The sequence below is a fragment of the Gopherus flavomarginatus genome, chromosome 14 (assembly GCF_025201925.1).
Source record: "Gopherus flavomarginatus isolate rGopFla2 chromosome 14, rGopFla2.mat.asm, whole genome shotgun sequence".
NCBI lineage: Eukaryota > Metazoa > Chordata > Testudines > Testudinidae > Gopherus > Gopherus flavomarginatus.
Genome location: NC_066630.1, coordinates 18,617,179 through 18,640,815, shown reverse-complemented (window position 1 = coordinate 18,640,815; position 23,637 = coordinate 18,617,179). Strand labels below are relative to the sequence as shown.

At 42.8% G+C, this 23,637-nt stretch overlaps 1 protein-coding gene across 1 annotated transcript in view; it reads right to left on the bottom strand.

Annotated features, from left to right (window-relative positions):
• The window catches only part of LOC127034481 (fatty acyl-CoA hydrolase precursor, medium chain-like), a 33,785-nt gene extending 10,681 nt beyond the window's left edge, over nt 1-23,104 (bottom strand). Inside the window, exons 1-9 of the mRNA XM_050923364.1 lie at nt 23,039-23,104; nt 22,459-22,546; nt 12,112-12,232; nt 8,791-8,971; nt 8,468-8,491; nt 6,397-6,535; nt 2,916-3,049; nt 1,613-1,766; nt 986-1,090 (exon numbers count right to left, since the gene is read on the bottom strand). Coding sequence (XP_050779321.1) covers nt 986-1,090; nt 1,613-1,766; nt 2,916-3,049; nt 6,397-6,535; nt 8,468-8,491; nt 8,791-8,971; nt 12,112-12,187 — 813 coding nt within the window. The 5' untranslated portion in view covers nt 12,188-12,232; nt 22,459-22,546; nt 23,039-23,104. The remainder of the gene's footprint in view (nt 1-985; nt 1,091-1,612; nt 1,767-2,915; nt 3,050-6,396; nt 6,536-8,467; nt 8,492-8,790; nt 8,972-12,111; nt 12,233-22,458; nt 22,547-23,038) is intronic.
• Nucleotides 23,105-23,637: the final 533 nt, after the last annotated feature.

Here is a 23,637-nt window from a genome sequence, read left to right as displayed (position 1 = left end):
AAGTGTTACAAGGAATAGAATGTGGAATTTGTGAAGCTAACATAGCACACACACTTACAAGTCCATCTTTAATGAGCACCAATTTTTCCATGATAACATGCACTTGAAGACATAGGGTGGGACTGTCAAAACTGCTCATTGTTAGCCCAACTAATTTAGTCCTAGGCTGGATGCTTTTGAAAAATCTCACCCATAGCATAGAATACTAGCTGAATGTGCTTACAAATCAGCTCGGTAGGTCTGGAATCTAAACAAGAGACCAAATGATAAGTGTAACAAACGTTATTTTAAAGGGACATTTATAAACCTCACAAGAAATTAACAAAGCCAAGATCATTACTCTAGTTTCACATAACTGATCATCTTGTCTAATCACTGACATGAGTTCAGAACAAAGTATCACACATCTCTTTCTGAACTTCTTGGTTGCTTTTGGTTTATGGAACATATTTGAAAAAATATTTTAGTTTGGGCCAATAAAACAGCAATCAATCTCTAGAGTTCTCATATTCCACTGAAGCAGACTCACTTTCCCCAGCATGAGCCCTCCATGAGCACATATGTAGGGGTATAAGGAAAAAGGAAGATAAAACTTTTTGTAAGTCAAAAACAGAATCTGAGTGGGAATCATCGATTCAATAGAATCACTGAATATCAGGGTTGGAAGGGACCTCAGCAGGTCATCTAGTCCAACCCCCTGCTCAAAGCAGGACCAGTCCCCAACTAAATCATCCAGGAAGGGAAGGAGGAAACTTGCAAAAGAGGCAGATGACAGTTTCCACGTAGGAAAAACACTATGTAACATTTGAAGGATGGAATCTGATCAATGCACATGCCCCATGATGAAGCTTCAAAGAATCTAGCTGAACAAAGAAAACAATGTTAACTCCTCTGCAATGAGACACAGAACCGAGAGGGCAGATGATGTGTCATCATAACTTTGCTGCTCCATTAACATAGCCAGTAAGAATGGGTATATCAGAACCTTAGCAATCACTTCAGGATGTGAACTGAACATGGCAGAAAGAAGTGCAACTCCACTCTCAGAGATGGCTTTAAGGAACAAGCCTTTGGCCAAGGGAGACAGAACCTGGAAGAGATGGAAAAAAAGTAGAATTCAAACATTATAGTCAGTTTACAGTAGAGATGGACCCAAGCTTCCAATTTCAGGTGGACATGCAACCTTTCCCAGAGTTTGGGGTGGTTGTTCCTATTGGGGGACTGGTTCAGTTGTCAGACTTAATGCGATATAGGACTGATACTCATTGTTATTCCCAACATAAGGTAAAACCAGGAGTTTGAGATTATGTGGGGGTGGGGTGGGGTTCAAAGCCTCATCAATATCCATTAAAGCATTTGAGGGAAGGGTGGCCTTGTGACTAAAGGGAAGTCAGGAGACAGGAGGTCTGTTTTTGGCTCTGCCACTGGCCTGCTATGTCCCTCAACCTTTCTATAACTCAGTTACCCCATCTGTAGAATAGGGATAATACTTCCCAATTTCTTAGCAGCATTATGAGACTCAATCAATCAATGTTTGTAACACGCACTGAAACCCATAGATGGAAGGCAGCAAAGAAATGCAAAGTATTGTATTAGTCACTATAAAACCTACTAGGACAGAAACGCTGACTCCTCCTGCAGACTCTCCAAATATAGTGACAGATCCTGGATCTCCTCCAAAATGTTTGATATTCTCTTGAATCCACTGGAGAGCTGCCACTTGATCCAAAAAGCCCCAGTTTCCACGAGCATGTTCATTACCAGTACTGAAAGCAAGAGGATTCTAAGTAAGTTCCAACAGACTTTGTTTTGCTGTTATTAAGTTTATGGTTCTATCTCCAGAAAACAAATATAATCACGTATGTACATGGTTTAGAATAACCTTACTGAAGATATGTATTTCTATAAACCTACCTCTACAAATACCTCCAGAGAATGCACCTAATTCAACCCTGGGGTAACTTCACCTTAGGTGAGCAGAGTAACTTCTGGTATGAATTTGGCCCAAGTTAACTAAGATACGTAAACTTTTCCCTGTTTGTGGTTTGACTTTTGGCTATAGGTTTCTATGCATTTCTGGGTGATGAAAACAAAGAGACAAAATAGTAAATAATTCCCCAGAAATGCAGAACTTGAAAGGGTTTATGGCAGGTCTATACTTAAAAAGTTGCACAGATGCAGCTGCGCCTCTGTAGCTCTAAAGTGAGGACGTGCCTACCCTGACTGGAGAGAGGTCTCCCATCATTGGTGTAGTTAATCCACTTCCCTGAAAGGTAGTAACTCTCCCACCAACATAGTGCTGTCTACACAGAGGGATTAAGGTTAGTGTAACTATGCTGGTCAGGTGTGTGAATTTTTCACATTTCCGAGCAGCCTAGTTATACTCGATCTTAGTGCTGTCATTCAAGGGAATCTCTGACGGTTAGGACCACATTCCGGCCACGCATTAAATGTACATTATAAACATTGGCTATTAGCATCACCCACTGTCAATGCACTATTTGTCTCCCAAAAGCTAAAGCTGTTTCAGCAGATATAATTACATTTGCTGTGGGTTTAAAACCTTCAGATTAATGATAATGGTACCAAACCTACTATGTACAATAAGCCAGTCAAGTGGAGAAAGTCACTATGTAGTGGGATCCCATGATTATAAACAGAGGTACTTGAAAGAATGAACCTATAAACAAGCTCCTGTATCTCACATCAGCTCTGTGTTTTAGGACTTCATGGAGGGTCATTTCAAGAAGCAGGCATGTAAAATAGTTCTTTTAAACAAATATTTAGAGGAATGCAGCAGAACAGTGCTCCTACTGTTGATATTTAATATTTTATATCATTAAAATATTTCACCAATTATATCCTTGTATACAAACTTTGTATTTTAAGCGGGATGTGATGATACAAAGACTCACCTAAAGAATCCAGTGATACCTAATCGATATTGTATGGTTACCACTACCAAATTCTCATAGGCAGATAATGCAGACCCATCATACATTGAAGCTCCACCCATCAACAGAGCTCCTCCATGGATCCACACCAAAACCTGAAAACAACAAATCTGGTTACAGCTCTCTCTAGCTGTGACATCTCTGATCTCATATGTAAAAACCCAAATCAGTACATTACAGATTGAAGTTCTAATGCAGATGCACAAGCTGAATATTGGACATAAGCTAGTGCTCATGTTACACAGACTGTCCTGGAGACTAAAATCCATCCAATAGGCAAAGCAAGGGCAGAGGCAGTGCCACTCCTCTTCAGGTGTGGTGAGTTACATAAAGCTTAGATAAACATGGGCTACATTGAGCCCTATTCTGAGATTTAGACTGCTAAAATGCAGACATGAATTATACGAAAGGGAGGTATGGTCCAATAGAGCTAGGGATGCTGGCTCTCATACAGATTCCCTTTGTGCCCATAGGCAAGTCATTTAACCTCTTCTGCCTTATCTGTAAAATGGGAATAATGACAAATAGCAAGCCAATCCCCTCATTACTCCTAGGAGTTCATTACTGCTTGTGAAGCGCTATGTAAGGCCTGGTCTACACTACACATTTAAACCGATTTTAGCAGCGTTAAACCAATTTAACGCTGTACCTGTCCACACTATGAGGCCCTTTATATCGCTATAAGGGGCTCTTTAAATCGATTTCTGTACTCCTCCCTGACGAGAGGAGTAGCGCTAAAATCGGTATTACCATATCGGATAAGAGTTAGTGTGGCCACAAATCGACGGTATTGGCCTCCGGGCGGTATCCCACAGTGCACCACTGTGACCGCTCTGGACAGCAATCTGAACTCGGATGCAGTGGCCAGGTAAACAGGAAAAGCCCCGCGAAATTTTGATTTTAATTTCCTGTTTGCCCAGCGTGGAGCTCTGATCAGCACGGGTGGCGATGCAGTCCCAAATCCAAAAAGAGCTCCAGCATGGACCGTACGGGAGATACTGGATCTGATCACTGTATGGGGAAACAAATCTGTTCTATCAAAGCTCCGTTACAGAAGATGAAATGCCAAGGTGTTTGAAAAAAAAATCTACAGGCTACACAGTGCTGTGTGACAAGCGTAACAGGAAGCCAGAGACTCAAATGGACACTCATGGAGGGAGGGACGGGGTACTGAGGACTCCAGCTATCCCACAGTCCACAGCAGTCTCCAAAAAGTATTTGCATTCTTGGCTGAGCTCCCAATGTCTGTAGGTTCAAACACATTGTCCGGCGTGGTTCAGGGAATAGCTCGTCAATTTACTCCCTCCCCTCCATGTGAAAGAAAAGGGAAAGAAATCGTTTCTTGACTTCTTTCAATGCCACCCTGTGTCTACTGAATGCTGCTGGTAGACGTGATGCAGCAGCAGTGAAGAGCAGTATCCACTTCTCTCCCCTGCCCAGTGGCAGACGGTGCAGTAGGACTGGTAACTGTCCTTGTTATCAACCCGTGAGTGCTCCTGGCTGGCTTCAGGTGAGGCTGGCCAACAGCGCCTTGGTGAAAATAGGAATGATTCTCGGTCATTCCCAGTAGATGGTACAGAACGGCTGGTAACCGTTCTCATCATAGCAACTGGGGGCTGAGTTCCATCAGCCCCCTCCGTTTCCTGTGTAAAGAAAAGATTCTGTCCTGCCTGGACTATCATAGCAGCGGCATGCTGGCTTTCTCTCCTGCACCGCTTAATGTCCTGCCTGGACTGTCATAGCACCGGGAGGCTGCCTCCCCCTCATTTTATCTCACTAACAAGTCACTGTTTCTTATTCCTGCATTCTTTATTACTTCATCACACAAATGGGGGGACACTGCCACGGTGGCCCAGGAAGGTTGGGGGAGGAGGAAAGCAATGGGTGGGGTTGTTGCAGGGGCACCCCCCATGAATGGCATGTAGCTCATCATTTCTGCAGGATCTGACACGGAGCAGCTGTGCTGTCCGATACACTGGTTCTCTAGTACTCTTGCCCCATATTCTAGGCAGGACTGACTCTATTTTTAGAAACCATAAAGGAGGGATTGACTCAGGGAGTCATTCCCAGTTTTGCCTTTGCGCCCCCAGCCGATCTCAGCCAAGGGCACCCATGATAGCAGGAGACAGTACAGAAGGACAGATAATCATCATCTCATTGCCAATTTACACCGGCAGCAGATGGTACAGAACGACTGATAACCGTCTCTGCTATCATGCAAAAGCAAATGAATGCTGCTGTGTAGCGCTGGAGTATCGCCTCTGTGCACGGCATCCAGGACACATAAGGTGACTGTAAAAAAAAAAAGCTGAACGGGCTCCATGGTTGCCGTGCTATGACATCTGCCAGGGAAATCCAGGGAAAAAGGGCGCGAAATGATTGTCTGCTGTTGCTTTCCCAGAGGAAGGAATGACTGACGACATTTACCCAGAACCACCCATCACAATGATTTTTGCCCCATCAGCCACTGGGCTCTCAACCCAGAATTCTAAGGGGCAGGGGAGACTGCGGGAACTATGGGATAGCTACGGAATAGCTACCCACAGTGCAACGCTCCGGAAATCGACGCTAACCTCGGACCATGGACGCACACCGCCAAATTAATGTGCCCACGTGCACTCGACTTTATACAATCTGTTTTATAAAATCGGTTTATGTAAAACCGGAATAATCCCGTAGTGCAGACGTACCCCAAGTGATATGGCAGGATGCCGAAAGGCTTTTGAAAGAAAGACATTAAGAAGGAACCTGTAAAAGTTTAGAGCAATGGTTCCCAAACTTGTTCCGCCACTTGTGCAGGGAAAGGCCCTGGCAGGCCAGGCCAGTTTGTTTACCTGCTGTGTCCGCAGGCTCAGTCGATTTCAGCTCCCAGTGGCCACGGTTCGCTGCTCCAGGCCAATGGGGGCTGCTGGAAGTGGCAGCTAGTACATCCCTCAGCCCGTGCCACTTCCAGCAGCTCCCATTGGCCTGGAGCTGCGAACTACGGCCACCGGGAGCCGCGATCGGCCAAACTTGTAGGCACAGCAGGTAAACAAACCAGCCCGGCCCACCAGGGGCATTCCCTGCACAAACAGCAGAACAAATTTGGGAACCACTGGTTGAGATCTCTCTCTCAATTATGTCTTTCCAACAAAAACACACTTCCCTCCTCAACTCTTAAATAACGAAGGATGTGTAAAAAGCTTGGAGGGGTAGATCTAGGGAAAGGACCTCTGTCTCCTCATCTGGAGAGCTGCCAGAAAAATTACTTCCAAAATGCCTTTCTTAAAAACTACTCTTTAGCTTGGATTTTGGCTTTAGTGAGCACTTCCAGTTCTACAAAATTAAGGGAATACAGACATTGTCTTGGCTGCTGCCCAGGACGATTGGAGGAGATCAATGAGCACTTGTAATAATTGCCCATGGTTTAGAAACATTACTTTTGTACAGTAGCTTTGCTTACAGGTAACTTGGCTTTCTCATTAGAATGGGCAGGGGTATAAATATTCAGGTACAAACAGTCTTCAGAAATTGAGAAGTTAAGTTGTTTAGTTGAAAACATTTCTTCAAATTTTTCCAGCATCGCCTGGTCTTGTAAGCACCTTAAAGAACAGAAAGGAGAAGAATGTTTTCTACTGTTATGGTGACAAAAATATCCATTATCAGTTTCACTGGAGGATGTTACAGTTCATCATACATTTAAAAAAATATAATTAAAAAAATTCAAATCCTGATTCTTTTTATTTAAATCAGATTTTTTAAAAAAGTTTACATGCTGCGAGTTCTTTCTTCCCATTTTAGTCTCAAATTGCTAATATGGATGTTTTGTACTTGTTTCATCAACTAGACTGCTGATTAGCAGAATTTCAGTTTTTACATGGAGATTTTTTTCTTGTAAAAAGTTTCATGCTGAGGTCCTGATTCAGCAAATACACAGGTGGTTAACTTCACTATTTAGGTAGTCTCACTGAAACCAACTGAGCTACTTATGGGAATATGTTAGTGTTTGGCAGGGTCAGGGCATTAAAATGCTCATCTCTGTTGAAAAAGTCAAACACAGGGCCTCATTAATATCCTTATTGTGATAACTCCACAAACCCAACCCCAAAACTGATAGCAAATAGCATGTGCTGTATTTTCAACCAACACTATTTTCCAATATATGGAACTTCTACAAATCAAGAAGGCTGAAATTCTTCAAGGCTATACTCCTCCATTATAGTTTGCACTCTGAAGTCAAAGGGACATTTGCTCACTTATGTCTAAAACGGTCTTCTATTTTTAAGGATTTTGTGTGTGTATAAAAAAGTTCACAATAACTTGGTTCATGCAGTGAAAATCTCTGCAACTTTTGAAAGTCTCTGCAACATTGTTAACACAGGAGGAATTTTGTTTTAAGCCACTAATAGATTTTTTAAAAATAAAAATACAGTTTTAGCTGCTAATGTTGCAAACACTGTTGCACATGCTTAACTATAAACACATGATTAGTCCCCTAAAGTCAATGGAACTATTAACGTGAGTCAAGTTATGTTACCACTTAAATATTTGCAGAATCAGGATGTTAATTTTTCAAATATCTGGGTTTTTTTGCTTATAGCAATTTTGTAAAATTCAAATAAGGTACCCTACCAGTAGTACCATTGTTTTTAAAACAGCACTTAGAATTTAGTTCATCATAAATTTAAATCTAAAATTGCAATTGCACAGGTTTTCAAATGAGTTTGACAAAGCCTCAACCCGCTTTAAATCAATGATTTAAAAAAAAAATCAAGTGATTTAAATTTCACCACCCTGTTTCATCAGCAGCTCAATTTTCCATTATAAAAATGGTATAAAAATTTGACATCAGTTAGGCCATTTTAGAAATTTAGGTATTTGTAATTCTTCCTTCATCATATTACTTATTGCTAAATACAATAGTAAAGAAGAAAAGAAAAAAGTGCCATACCAGTTTCTCTGCTCTTCCTGTGAGCAGTAATAGTTATTACATACTGCATTTCACAAGACCCCACCAACAATGCGGTCTAAAAATTAACTGTTTGAGGTGTTAACATCTAGCAATGGTAATAGTTTAAACTTGTATTGCACCTTCTATCCAAGAATCTCAAGCAAATACTTATTAATTTCAGCTGAGTTTCCTAGTTAGCATTTAGGTGTGGAGGACTTCTATGAAACTGTCTATATGGTCTCCAGTCACATTCCATAGGATTATCACATCTGTAACTGTGTGTCCCATTAAGACCAGCGTACCTTAGAAAGCTAGGAACCCCAGCACTGTTGTTTGAGGGGTTTAGCGCATGAGCTGTGCAAACAGCCCTTGCTAATAAAACAGTATTAAACCTACACCAGTCTGTGTGACTAGATTTACCATCAGGGCAGTTTTTCTTTATTGTGAAAGTACCCTCATTGGGCCAAAGTTCTCCTCTAGGATAAACGCCTTTACACAGTGAATAAATTCAGTTTATTTCAGCCAGTAATGCTACATTTAAAAAAAGTAAACGATGCATAATTTGGAGCACAAGGATTCTTACACTGGTGGAAAAGAAGTTGCGTCTCTCAGCGCACGTCCAGACTAACCCGCGGCATCGGCGGGTTAAAATCGATTGCTCGGGGATCGATATATCGCGTCTAGTCTGGACGCGATGTATCGATCCCCGAGCGCACTTACATCGATTCCGGAACTCCATCAACCCGAACGGAGTTCCGGAATTGACACGGAGAGCCGCGGACATCGATGCCGCGCCGTCTGGACGGGTGAGTACCTCGATTTTAGAAGTTCGACTTCAGCTACGTTATTCACGTAGCTGAAGTTGCGTATCTAAAATCGATATTAATGCCCTAGTCTGGACGTGGCCTCACACTGATCCATGGTTCAGCTGGTTGTGGTGGGGAAAATCTCAGGGCTCCCACAGGCGGTTTTGCAAAAGGAATTCCAAGAAACACATTTGTAAGTCTGTCAGTTCCCTTGACAGTAACCCATTTTCCTTTCAGTCGCCCATATTTGGTAGCCACTTCTGGTTGTTCGATTTGTTGTCCTGTATAACATAAAATAAATCAATAACCAGACAAGTTAATGGCCTGATTCAAATTCCTGCTGACTTAATGGGCTTCGAATCAGGCCCTACTAGCACCAAACACTAGTACCCGTAAAATTTGCTTTTTTTCCCTAGGGCTGTCATTAACTGCAGTTAACTCATGCGATTAACTCAAAAAAATTAATCATGATTTAAAAAATTAATTCGATTAATCACACTTATAACAATAGAATACCGACTGAAATTTATTAAATATTTTGGCTGTTTTTCTACATTTTCAATATTGATTTTAATTACAACACAGAATACAAAGTGCACAGTGCTCACTTTATATTATTATTTTTTATTACAAATACATGCACTGTAAAAACGATAAACAAAAGAAATAGTATTTTTCAGTTCACCTCATACAAGTACTGAAGTGCAATCTCTTTATTGTGAAAGTGTAACTTACAAATGCAGATTTTTTTTGGTTACATAACTGCAGTCAAAAACAAAACAGTATAAAACTTTTAGTGCCTACAAATCCACTCAATCCTACTTCTTGGTCAACCAATTCCTAAGACAAACAAGTTTGTTTACATTTATAGCAGATACTGCTGCCTGCTTCTTATTTACAATGTCACTTGAAAGTGAGAACAGGCATTCGCATGGCACTTTTGTAGCCAGCGTTGCAAGTTATTTAAATGCCAGATATGCTAAACATTCGTATGCCCCTCCATGCTTCGGCCACCATTCCAGAGGACGTGCTTCCATGATTATGATGCTTGTTAAAAAAATAATGCATGAATTAAATTTGTGACAGTACTCCTTGGGGGCAGAAGTGTATGTCTCCTGCTCTATTTTACCCGCATTCTGCATACATTTCATGTTATAGCAGTCTTGGATGATGACCCAGCACATGTTAATTTTAAGAACACTTTCACAGCAGATTTGACAAAAAGCAAAGAAGGTACCAATGTGAGATTTCTTAAAATAGCTACAGTACTTGACCCAAGCGCTTTCCAAAATCTCAGCAGAACGATGTGTGGAACATGCTTTCAGAAGTCTTAAAAGAGTAATGCTCTGATGTGGAAACTACAGAACTGAAACCACCGAAAAAGAAAATGAACCTTCTGCTGGTGGCATCTGACTCAGATGATGAAAATGAACATGCGCCAGTTCGCACTGCTCTGGATCTTTATCAAACAGAACCCATCATCAGCATAGAAGCATGTCCCCTGGAACGGCGGTTGAAGTACGAAGGGACATATGAATCTTTAGCACATCTGGCACGTAAACATCTTGCAACGCCAGCTACAATAGTGCCATGCGAATGCCTGTTCTCACTTTCAGGTGACATTGTAAACAAGAAGCAGGCAACATTATCTCCTGCAAATTGTAACCAACCTTATTTGTCTGAGTGATTGGCTGACCAAGAAGTAGGACTGAGTGGACTTCTAGGCTCTAAAGCTTTACATTGTTTTATTTTTGAATGCAGTTTTTTTTGTACATAATTCTACATTTGTAAATTTAACTTTCATGATAAAGAGATTGCACTACATTGAAAAATACATTTTTGTTTTTTACAGTGCAAATATTTGTAATAAAAAATAAATATAAAGTGAGCAGTGTACACTTTGTATTCTGTGTCGTAACTGAAATTAATATATTTGAAAATGTAGTAAACATCCAAAAATATTTAATAAATGTTATTCTATTGTTAACAGTGTGATTAATCACATGATTAACTTTTTTAATCACTTGACAGCACTACTTTTTCCTCTTCTCTTCAAAGCTTTCCATTGTTTTCATTGGTTACAGTTAAGTGTAGCTATCACAAATGCTGATTTCTTCCATTGCAGTGTATATTCCCCCCAATATCAGATATTTTCCCATCATTAGCTTTCTCAGTAGCTAGGAAGAAAGAACCTTGAAGGCCACAATTTTGCAGTGAGATCCAGAAATGGGCCCCAATGAAAAGCGCTGATCCAAACCATCACCAAACTTTTGAGTGTTTGAAATCTGGATCCAGTGAGAATTTTGTGACGTAAGTCTTGAGTCCATCCCTATCTACAGCATATGACTAAAAGCAGGCTCTAAAAGTTAACTAGAGTACACTTGTTATCCTATCAATCATTATATTCAGCCCTGCCCCTGAGCAGCCTAGCACACAGCACAAAGTTCAGTATCTTGTGTAATCTGGTAAATTTCCCCTGTCTTTGAAAGCTCTAATATTTAGAGCTAACATTTAAAGAAGTGCAGCAAAAATATTTTATGGCTCTGGTCAGTACTAGCCACACTCTCCCCAGACTGTCAGCAAAAGAAACACTCCTTATTTTCCTTGAAAAGAACCTGCTCTGAAATATAGGAATGTCAGGATTTTTTTATTTTTAATTTTTTTTGGCACTCCCTCCATTCTACTACCTTCAGCTCTCATAAGCAGTGAGGTGCTGTAAAAGCACAGCAAAAACAACCCTGGAGTATGTATACAAAAACGACTAGATTTAAAAAGAAAAAAAAAATCTAAAGCGGTGTGCAGAACACAGCCAGCCTAAGCACTGGAGATCAGAAATGAGCCTGCAAACACAAGATAAACTCAGATCTGATGTAAGCAAGTGAAACTCTGTCATAACTTAGTGGATAAACTTTTTAACTGGAGCTACAGCAAATAGGAATTTGACCCAAGACCTCTGCTGTAAAACAACAATTAGATAAAAGCTGAAGTAATTTAGACTGCTGATCCAACAGAGTTAACCATCTAATGAGCAGCCTTCATGTGTGCTCTGGATAGATTTTGATAGTCAACTTAACATTTTGATTTCAGACCATGCAGATTTCCTTTCAAATATTTTATGTACTAAAATTAAAATTGGTCTTAAAAAAGACTGTGGTGACAAATGACCAGGAAATTTACATACTCCGTCACACATTGTCTCTGTAGAAGTGAAATAGATCAATTCCTGAGAATAATACGCCTTTGTGCCCAGTGCAAACTAGGTCTTGCAAACTCTCTGCCAACTTCATTTGGGGGGGAAATTAAAATAAAATAGGATTTTGGTTAAAAAACCCAACACCACAGAACCAGACAGAACCTGACTGGTGGAATCCCTGAATCCCACTCAGTGATTGCCTTTAGAGTAAGACGTTTTATTCCTTACCCTCAGCTAGAATTGCGATCACACATGCTGCACAAATCAGGGACGAAAGCAGGGAACTCCGACCAGGAAATGACATTTTCTTCTTCACTTGAACACTGTGTTATCTTCCTTGTTTTAACTGCTGAAAAAGCAAGCCCAAAAGTCACACTACCAGGGCCCAACTATGAGCTCACAATTACATTCTCTTTCAAACACATGGTAGAAATGTGTTGAAATCTGTTTTTAAAACTCAGTTTTGACCTAAACCCTGACTGAAAATGAGCTAGTAATTTTGGGGGGAAGTCAATATGGTATCTGTCACAGAAAATCACTTGGGAGTAATGATCACACTCCCTGCCCCGCCCCCATTTTGAACCTGTGTCACAATCATTCTGAGTTTTTCTTTGCCTTCTGAAATGCAGGGTAGAAGGGCAGATGAAGCAGTTCTACAAACTATTTGAAATCAGTTCAGCAAGGAAAAACTGATAGAACTCACTACAAAATTAAGTTGGTGCACTGGGAGAGTGTATTTCAATAAACCTGCACTTCTTACTGGAGAGGGGATATTGTTCAATATAGTAGTTGCAATGCAGATCTGTGAGAGGAGTGCACATGTGGCTGCTTACACTCCACAGACCCAGACTCAGAGTGGCGGACAAGGCAGGCAACCTGAACCCCCAGGTCCAAATGCCTGTTGTGTACCATCACTTCCCCCCAAGTTGGCAGCACTTGATTCTCTAAGGTAGAGAGTCGACTCCTCCTCTTCTCTTCCCCTTGCAAGGGGTGAGGATCTGTCTGGAAAGAGGGTCAGTCTCTCAGACAGCCCCAGGACATTCAGTTTGAAGGGTTTGGTCTCCCAGAGTCTATTGCCTCTTCACAGGGTTTACCTGCAGTGTATTGCCTCACTATAAGTCAGGGTGGCCTTGGGAGCGGTGCATCTTGCGGCTGTCTCCTCGTCAGCTGGACGACCTGTGTTACCAGCAGTCTCTAGATGAAGCAGCCTTCTTCCCGTTTACCACCCCTTCCTGTAGTAAATTCCCCCTTTTAGGCTCCTTCTCCACCAGGCTGAACAAGCCTAGCAGATAGGTCTCCTTAGTGTGGAACAGGCCCAGAAGAGCTTGTTAGCCTCTTCCATACCATTGTGAGTGTTTTTGACCCTTCACATATCCAACCGCTCAGGATGGGAAGGCCGTTCGTGTTGGGTTGAAGCCGTCCCTGATTTCCCATGAAAAGAAGTCAGCGTTAGTATGGACCTTTCCTGTTTGGTATTGTACTCGGAAACTATACTATGGTTGTAGTGCAAGATACCATTCTATTACATGAGGGTTTGTATCCCTCATGGTCTGGATACAATGTAGCTGTGTGTGATTGGTGATCAGGGAAAAGGGGCTACCCAAAAGGGTATCTACTGCCCATTTGATAGCTAATGCCTCTTTTTCAATAATTGACTACACCTTTTCCCTAGGAAATAGCTTCCTACTTAGGTATAGGACCAGGTGTTCCTCTCCTTTGAAGTCTCCTGAGATGACTGTGCCGAGACAGGCAGGCATCCATGTGTAGCATGAATTCTTAAGAAAAATCAGGACAAGGCCACCTCCTAACTGGTACCCCAGATAAGTTACTTCATTCACAGTCAACTTACATTTCCCTGGATTGGTCATAAGTCCCACCTCTTGAAGGGCTTTTAACTCCACTCTTAAATGCCATAGGTGGGCTTTCCTAATGGGACTATAGACGATGGTGTTATCAAGATAGGCCACTGCATATTGATGGTGTAGGCTGAGGTGGTTATAAATAAGTCATTAGAAGATAGCCACAGCCTCATGGAGGCTGAAAGGCATGGTCTTAAACTGGAAGTCTCCAAAAGGGATGGAGAAAGTGGTTCTCTCTTGCAAGGAAGGGGAAAGGGGATCTGCCAATAACCTATTGTCAGATTGATGGTGCTCAGGTGCTTTTCCAGTCCCAACCATTCTAATAACTCATCCACCCTTGGGACTGGGTATTGAATTTCGTGATGGCATTGGCCTTCCTGAAGTTGATGCAGAAAACAATGGTACCGCCTGGTTTGGGGACAAGAACCATGAGGCTTCTCCATTTACTTTTGCATTCCATCATCACCCACATCTCCAGCATCACTTGTACCTCCTCTTGGACCATATCCCACATCCTTCATGGCGACGATCCAGCGTTCTCTCAGAGTGCCTGCCCTGGGGTAGTCTCTAGGGGATGTGGGATCTTGGCAGCTGGAGAACACCCCTGTAACATTCCCAATTAGATGGCAAAGTTATTTCCTTTGTGTAGTGGAGCGCTCTTCATCCCTTGGTACCACTGCTGGAGCTTCACCGCTGAGCACCTGAGGCACCTGGTTCTGCCGGAACAGAGGTTATCAACAGGGGGTCCTGTGCCCTCCAAAGTTTGAGAAGGTTCACATGGTTTCTTTCCTCATCCTGGGTAGTCTTATCTCTAGACCATACATCCTACCTGCCTGACAATCTTGAACAGACCTTGTCAACAGACTATTAATTTAGACTTGACTGAGGGCAGTAGCTGAAGAACATTGTCACCCATGTGAAAAGTCCATAGTCGTACTTCCCTCATTGTAATTTTGTTCCTGGGTGTGTTGGGCCTTCCTCAAATTCTCCCTGGTGAACATCCCTACACTTCTGAGTTGCTCACTTAACTGTATGATATATTGGATTGTGCTTAAGGCCCCCACATCTTGTTCTTCCCATTCTTCTCATCACAGATCCAACTAAGATGCTTTGCAGTTGGGAACCATAGAACAACTCAAATGGGGAGAATCCTATACAGGCTTGTACGACCTCCTTTATGGCAAACAGGAGTGGTAGTGTTACCCCGAAAAATGGATTTTGGGGCACCCCTAGAATAACCTGCATATTGCCCCTTTAGCCTGTCCTTCCCAAGATATGGGTTTCCAGGGCAGTTAAGGAAACACCAAAGGACGTGGCTATAACCTTCCAATAAAATGACTGACAGAGGCAGGATTTTTTCCTAAATAAAGTATCTTTTATTAATGTAACTAATAATCCCTACCACTGTATAATCGACAAATAAAAATCAGGCACAAATCCCTTATTGCAAGCTAAAAGCAATTAAACCGCAATAACATACAGTTTAATGATACTGAGTGGATGCACTCTGTAACAGCCAGTCCATTGCAGATCACTGACAGCAGTTCTTAAATGTACTTCAAATTGTACATAGATAATTTGTGATTAACAACAGAATTTTATGCATCTTTATTAACACTCATAATACTATACACTATGCTATACTATGTCATACTTAAATGTATACTATAATTAAAACTAACGGGCTTACTCTATCCACTGACTTTAGCCGCTACTGCTGCTGTTGCTGGTTTTCCAGATTGTTCTGTTCTGCTCCTTCAGGTCAATTCTCTGCTTGATCATGCCGTCTGTTCTGCTCCAGCAGCAGCTCTCCTAACTCCTCACTTCTTCTCTCTCAGCTGTTCTAACCCATTGGCCTTTTATACTGTGCTCTCAGCTATCAGAGCTTTACTGCACAAGCTTATCGCTAGTTGTATGCCACAGAGTTATGCTGCACCTATTTGGCTTTGTGACAATTCTATAGAGTGTTTTGTTTTTTTTTCCTTTTCAGCTGAACTTTAAACTTTCTGGCCTACTGTCAGCAATGAAGTATTATGTGACCTGCAGCTTCTAATAGTGGACTGACTTTTACCTATTCAAAATGGGAGCTAGGGACACAAAATGGAGTCCAGGGAACCTCTCCAGTATTAGTGGAAGTAGCTGGTCCCACTGCCTGGGTTTGTCACTTCAACACTCCATTCAGGGTCTTATTAAACCACTCTACTAGACCATCAGTCTGCAGGTGGTACACTGACATCTTCAGAGACTTGACCTTCAGAAGGGAGCATAATTCCTGTATCAGTTGGGAAGTGAAGTTAGTCCTGTGGGCTGTTAATATTTCACAGGGAAACCTTCTGAGCTCTGGAGCTATAGCTGTTGCTTTTGGGAAGCGGAGAGGCACAGCGTCTGGATACCTGGTTGCATAGTCTACAATCACTAGTACGTACTGATGCCCTGCTGCAGTTTTTTCTAGGGGTCTGACCATGTCTACTGCGATCCTTTCAAAAGAGGTGTAAATCAGGGCAGAAGCACAGGCACTGACTCCGTTGGTGCTCTGGGGCTGGAGCACCCACAGGGAAAAATTAGTGAGTGCTCTGCACTCACCGGCAGCCAAGCTCTCCTCCACACTTCCCCGCCTCAGCTCCACCTCCTCCCCTAAGCGCACTGCATCCCTACCTCTCCACCTAGCTCCCGGTGCCTGTTGCTGTGAAACAAGCTCTGGGAGGGAGCGGGGAGGAGTGGCAATGCGGCATGCTCAGAGGAGGAGGTGGGGCCAGGGGCAGGGATTTAGGGAAGGAGTTCAATAGGTGTAGGGAGGGGGCGGAGTTGGGGCAAGGACTTTGGAGGAAGGGGTTGGAATGGGGGTGGGGCAGGGGAAGGAGGGGGCGGGGCAGGGTGGAGTCAGAGTGGGGCTAAGGACAGAGGGGGGTCGAGCACCCCTGGCACCAGGATAAGTTGGCGCCTATGAGCAGAAGGACCAACGGTGCCATGAGAATCCCTGTGCTTCTAGCTAGTTGACATTCTGGGCAGGAGGAACAGTATTCTCTCACTTCATGGTGTAGCCTGGCCAATAGACTTAAACTAATATCCTGGCCAATATCTTCTCTCTCCCCAGGGGACCCATGCACGTACCAACTGCAACACGGCCTGGCAGTACCAGCACGGTACCAGCAGCTGGTCTCTCACCAATCCAGTTTGCTGAGTCTTCTCAATTTGGTGTAAGTGCTCCTTCCTGAGTGCAAAGTGGGGGTACCATTCACCTTCCTCAGACTCTGTTTTAATGGGGACTAGTTGCTCACATGCACAACTTAACATAGGGTTGCTCCTCTGTTCTAACAAGAAATTCCCATTCCATAAGAGGACTTCCAGGTTCTGGTGGCCTGCTTCTTTCTTCCGGTGAGGGTCTGCAGCTGTGTTGCTCAGGATGTCCCTTCCCTGGGGTCACTGGCTTCCCCAAGGTTTGCCAAGCTCTGGTGAGCTGGTGTCAACACTTGACCCTATTGCAGCCCAGGCCAGAGTATTAATAACCTGCCAATAAAAGGACCAGTCTAGGCCTATAATCATGGGGTAGGCCAATTTTTCGGCTAAGGCTGCAGTTATTATGCAGTATGGGCTCCCACCATCAGATGTAGCTGCTGGCTGAGGTAGGTCTTGACATTGCCATGGATATGCTGAAAGTAGATTGTGGTTTTGGGAGTGGTGTTACTTCCCACCAGGGAAGCCTAGACCACTGTCTGGCTCAACTTCCCTTGGACCATCACTGGTGCCATCAACTTGGGGAGAGGAGTGTTTCCATGCCCAGGTTTCCACCATCCACATACTCTCACACCATCAGTGGGCACTCCCCCTATATGTGCCATCTGCCCACAAGAATAGCATGTTAATGGGTTGGGGTTGCCAGCCTCTTTCCTAGACTGAGGACAGCTCGCCTGTGGGATGTTGGCCAGACCTTCATCTATGAGCCAGGTTTCAGTTGTCTGGGGTGCCTGGCAGCCTACTGGCAGCGCTGCACTCGTACTCGGCCTCCTTGCCCCCCTTGGGCTGACCCAGACATAAGGGATGTCCTGCCCATTTGGTAGCAGGGCTGGCCTTAGGCACGGACGAACGGGGCTGCTGGTAAGAGGTCAGTATTACCGGAACCTGTGGCTGAAAAGCTGACCTGGAGACATAGGCACTGACTCCGTGGGTGCTCCGGGGCTGAAGTACCCACAGGAAAAAATTGGTGGGTGCTCTGCACCCACTGGCAGCTCCCTGACTTGCCCTCCCCACCTCACCTCCTCCATCTCCTCCCCTGAGTGAGCCACCGCGTCCTGCTTCTCCTCCCTCCCAGTGCTTGCACCGCGAAACAGCTGTTTCGCACGGCAAGTGGTGGGAGAGAGGGGGGGAGTAGGAGGAATGTGATGCGCTCGGGGAAGAGGTGGGGCGGGGCCGGGGGGTGCGAGCCCCCACCGGCGTCAAGGGAAGTTGGTACCTATGCCTGGAGACAAGACCCAGTAGGCAGCCAAAACCCAGCAGAGAAGTCTGGGCCAGCATCAGGTCCACAGCAGTGGACATCGAATACAGCAAAAATCCATATTCTGCACTCCGAGCTTACACTGTAGAGAGACTGGGGCTAGGGAGTTTTGGACTCAGAATCCATCTGTGGTTGATCAAGCTGATAAAACTGAGTGTTTGTCCTGATAATGGCATTAACGTGATTTGTGGGTAAATTCCTGCCTCCCCAAAGGGTAGTAGGAGGGTTCTCCACTCCAAGGCAAGGGGTAGGAGTCTGGAACCCACTACTAGCCAGGGAACCCCCACTTTAATGACATAATATTAAAAACCAATATTGGAAAAACCATCCTACTACCCTTTGGGTTGCTCCAGGTGATCCCCATAAGAAAAAAAGGAAAAGAAATCTTGCATATTAGAAAATGAGAAAATGCAGTGTTAAGGCTGAATTCTAGCATTATCATTACACCGGTTTTTTGTCAGAATATTTAAAAAACTGTAGCCATTGACAACTGCTCCTAGGTCATTTGCGGAAGTGGGAATCTACAGACAGAACATTCTCTTAATGCATTTATTTTCATGACCAACATTTCTCTATGTACTACGCTATGTCACTTTATACTAATGTAGCAGTTCTCAATCTAAGGGTCATTACTACTGTTGGAGGAAGGGAGCAGAATGGGGGTGTAAACCTGCATCTGTCTGAAGGAATAATTTCATTGCAGACTTTCCCCCTAAAGCAGAGAACTTCTCAGAGGGAACCACTGGCAGCCACACTGCCCCCCCAATACAGTAGATCAAGAGCTTTGACTGGAGGCTGCATAAAAGCTATGAGAAATGCTCCTCCCTGTCTTTCATAGGATTACATGTAGAGAGATCTTCTGTCTTGATGATGAATTAGGGCAGATCTCAGGGTAATTACTTACCTTTCTGGTATTTCTTGTGGGCTGAGTACCAGCATGTTTGAAAAAGCCCGGAGGTGGGTCACACCCTAGGAATGTCAAAACTCCGACAAAGTGCCTTACATTCCATAGCAAATCAAGATTAAGAAAGAGTAGACAAGAAAGCTGGGAGAGAAATGGAGAGGATTGGAATTCACTCCATGTAACTCTGTACATTACAGAGTGGCAGCTGGCTCGTTGGAAAATTCTATGAAATCATGGGGAAGAGAGAGAGGCCTGAGTTTGTGCATGGCCACAGGCTGTGAGAAGGGGTTGCTTCCCGAGCAATGACAGAACCAGCAATTATCAGAGTCTGTAAAATGTCCATTGCAGACTTGAGATCAGACTAACTGCCAAAGGGGTTTAAGCGGTCAGAGGACTAAAGTATATGACATCGATGGGTGTCATGTTGTAATGGATATTTTGTACAGCAGCTTTGGATGGATGGCCTGAGTCTCATACAAGTGCATGTTGAGAAGTAGTTTAAATGTTTCCTTGTTCCTACATGGAGCCCCTAGTTACTGCCTCTAGGTTATATTAAAACACATTCATGCCTGGGATTCATTCACAATTTTGGAGGCCTCTGGGTAAGGCTAGAGCTGATTGGAACATAAAATAAAAGATATTGTGAAGATATATCTGAACATGGTTGAAGGGGAGATTTTTAATTGGAATTTAAAATGTTGAGAAAAAATAAACTGCAAAATCAATTTTTGGAAAATTGCAATGAGGTTCAGGAAAGACCAAATGTGAATTCTGCAGACAGCTGGAACCTAAGTTTCACAATTCTGCAATTGCACTTCTGCTGCCATTTGGTAACAGGATATGTTATAACTACATGGAAGAAAACTTTCACCTTCCTGTCTTGTAGCACTAAAGAGGATCTTCTCCTCTGCCTTGTCCCTTAAGCCATTGCAGCTGAACTGGTTGCTGCACAGCCATACAAACTGGCAATTTCCTGCAAATTATTTAAAGACATGAACTTTGTCAGTCTGTTATATAAACTCCACGAAGTCTGCCTAACAAAAAACTACTCTGCATGCAGTGCTGTAGAAGATCGTCTCAATGAGCTGATATGGCAGCTGGATCGACACAACAATTGCTGATAAGTCTATCCAGTGTATAATACCGTAGTTAAAAATAAAGAAGCATTGAACAGTTAACACTGTCAACTCAAAAATCACATTTGTCTGAAAAATGTGTGATTTCTATTGTTTCTTGTAACACCTGAGGTTACTGTACACTGAAAGGAGTGGGGGTGGGGAAGAAAGCGTCTCATTTGTTTACTTTATGCATATGATAATACTTTGGGAATAGTCTGTGTCACTATTTCCCCTGTACAGCTAGTTGGCTACTGATGTCTGCTCCCTTGCTGAAAAGGAGAGTAGAAAACCCTCAGGGATTAGAAAACCTTCTTTAATATAAATAAATGTAATAAAAATAAATAAATAAAAAATCTCAATGTAGGCTGCTCTGTCAGAAACATTTTTTTAAATTAGTCAATTAAACAAAACTGAAGTTGGCAGTGCAGTTTTACTTGACTTGTATGAAATGACGTGTCCAGTCAGAGAGATGAGATGGGTGAGGTAATATCTTTTATTGCCCCAACTTCTGTTGGTGAAAGAGAGAAGCTTTCAAGCCTACATAAGTCCTGAAGACCTGTAGAAGAGCTCTGTGTAAACTCATACGTTTGTCTCCTTCACCAACAGAAGTTGGTCCAATACAAGGTATTTCCTCACCCACCTTTTCCCTCTAATATCCTAAGACCCACACAGCTGCAACAATATTGCAAATGTCCAGTCAGTGACAGATCTGGGAGTAGAACCCAAAAGTCAATCAGTTTATCCATCAGAGAAAGTGAATAAGGAAAAATTATTTACTTGTTCCCATAATATAAGAACTAGGGGTCACCAAATGAAATTAATGGGCAGCAGGTTTAAAACAAATAAAAAGAAGTTCTTCTTCACACAGCGCACAGTCAACCTGTGGAATTCCTTGCCTGAGGAGGTTGTGAAGGCTAGGACTATAACAGGGTTTATTCATGGAGGTTAAGTCCATTAATGGCTATTAGCCAGGTGGGTAAGGAATGGCGTCCCTAGCCTCTGTTTGTCAGAGGGTGGCGATGGACAGCAGGAAAGAGATCACTTGATCATTACCTGTTAGGTTCACTCCCTCTGGGGCACCTGGCATTAGCCACTGTCGGTAGACAGGATACTGGGCTGGATGGACCTTTGGTCTGTCCCAGTATGGCCATGCTTATGTATCAGCTTTAGGTTTTCTATAGTTCCCATCACCATAAGATCTAAGCAGTACTGATTTCTTGTCCCTGCTGTGAAGATGAAATTTACCCAGGTGCAAAGGGGTCCCTGGCCCTTTATAAGTCCTGATACCTTGCTTTGGGTGAAGGTGGGTTAACAGTGCCTCTAGGAAATAGGCTGCAAAGGGATCCCCTACAACCCATCGTGTACAATGGAGAAATGCTCTGACCAGTCCCAAACAGCATCTTAATTGGGGGTTGCAATGAACTGGTGGTGCAAACAGTAGAATTTAACGGCAGGACCATCAGATGGTATAAACTAGTAGCTATTCTGACTGTGATGCAGTTGTGCTGATCTACACCAGCTGGGTGAGCCGGCCCTGAAAGTTCAACTAATTGACCAATCAATGTTTTGAATATGTTATGAATATTCAGTAAAGAATAAAACAGAATGTCTTACCAAAAGAATCCAAGGAGACCTATTCTGTACTGAGTAATTACCACGACCACATTCTCATAAACTGACAATGCTGACCCATCAAACCAAGACGCTCCACCAAATATAAAATTGCCTCCATGAATCGACACCATCACCTTGGAAAGCACAGGAGGAGAAATGCTTTTATGTATTGCTCTGCAGATTTTGTTTGATATGAATACTTTGAAAATTGTAATTTTTTTTATAAATGACAAACATTATTATATATACATTTATTCATCTGAAAATTATTGAAGGATGTCAAAGATTTAATCACAGCCATTTGCAATCTAAAGGAGCATAAACCAAGACTCATATTCTTGTAAATTGATGAAAATATTAAAGGAGCCTATAGAAATATTTAAAAGACCCTAAGAGAGTTAGGCACTCAAATTCAATGGGAGGTGAGTGTCTGACTCCATTAGGTTGCTGTGAAAATCTCATCATACAGTTCTTAATATCAAAATAACACTTTTAGTTTGTGTTAATTTTTTTTGCTGACTCATTTCTGAAAAATTATCAATTTAAAATCATCATTTACATTAGGCAATGAAGCTTCATAATACTCACATGAGGTAGAGAAAGATACATGGGAAATTCCTCACTCACCACTGTAACAGAGACATCTCTGGAGTGGAACACAACAGCTGTGAAGCACCTAGTTTCAGCAGACAGAATACAAGGAATTGGAAATTGTCCACGGGCAAAATTTTCATTAAGTGCTATGATGGGGTCAGGCCAGACAGCTACAGTAGAGTGGAGGAAGACAAGTATATTAGACCCAGAATAAGCAGGTCCCTTGGTAAGTGAACAGGGGAAGCTCTGTCACAGTGCCCAGGTTACTTAGCAGCCTAAGTCCCATTTTCAGAACTTACTTGGGAGCATAAGGGCCAGATATACAAAGATATTTAGGTGCCTAACAATGCAGATAGTGCCTAATGGGATTTTCAGAGTGTCTACGCATGTTACACACCTAACCTGACATAGATGTAGACTCCTAAGTCACTTTTGAATACTTTCCCACCATATCACCAGAAGTAATATTCCTTTTCTGAGTTCTGAAGTTCTGAGACAGTCAAGAGTACCACCAAGCCCTGCAGCTACAATGATTTTCTAATAGCACCAACGTTTGTACAACAGATTTGCTTACAGGTAAGTTGGCCTTCTTGTCTGTCTAGGCAAGTGTGTAAACATTCAGGTAGAAAAAGGCTTTGGAAATTCTGAAGGCATGGTGTTTTTCTTTCCTATTTTTCTCATTTCTTTTCACTGTGGCCAGGTCCTCTGGGCACCTACACAAACAAAAGGAAAATATAAACAATAGATAGTATAACTGTAGCAGTAACAATACATTAGCTGAGGGGAAACAGTCTCCCCTTGGGCTGAAATTCCATAGTGTCTTGCACATGAACAGCAGAGAGCATGTCCCCTAACTTGTAAACACTTTGAATGATCAATTCTAGGCTGGAGCAGCATGGACCAACAATGCTGGCTTGAATTACAGTGGAAAAGGTCACTTGCATGTTCTATACCACCCGTAATACAATGACCTGGGCTGCTCTAAATAGCAGCCGGGACTGGTCCAATGACTAGGATGAGTGGCCCAGGAACAGGATGCTATAAACAACTTTACAGACATCCCTCAGCTGCAGCCAGTGGTTAGAGTGGAGATGAGAATCTAGGCCTAAGCATCCTTAGCCCGATTTCAGATGGGTCAAACAAAACATTTTGTTTAGATAATTCTAAATTTGT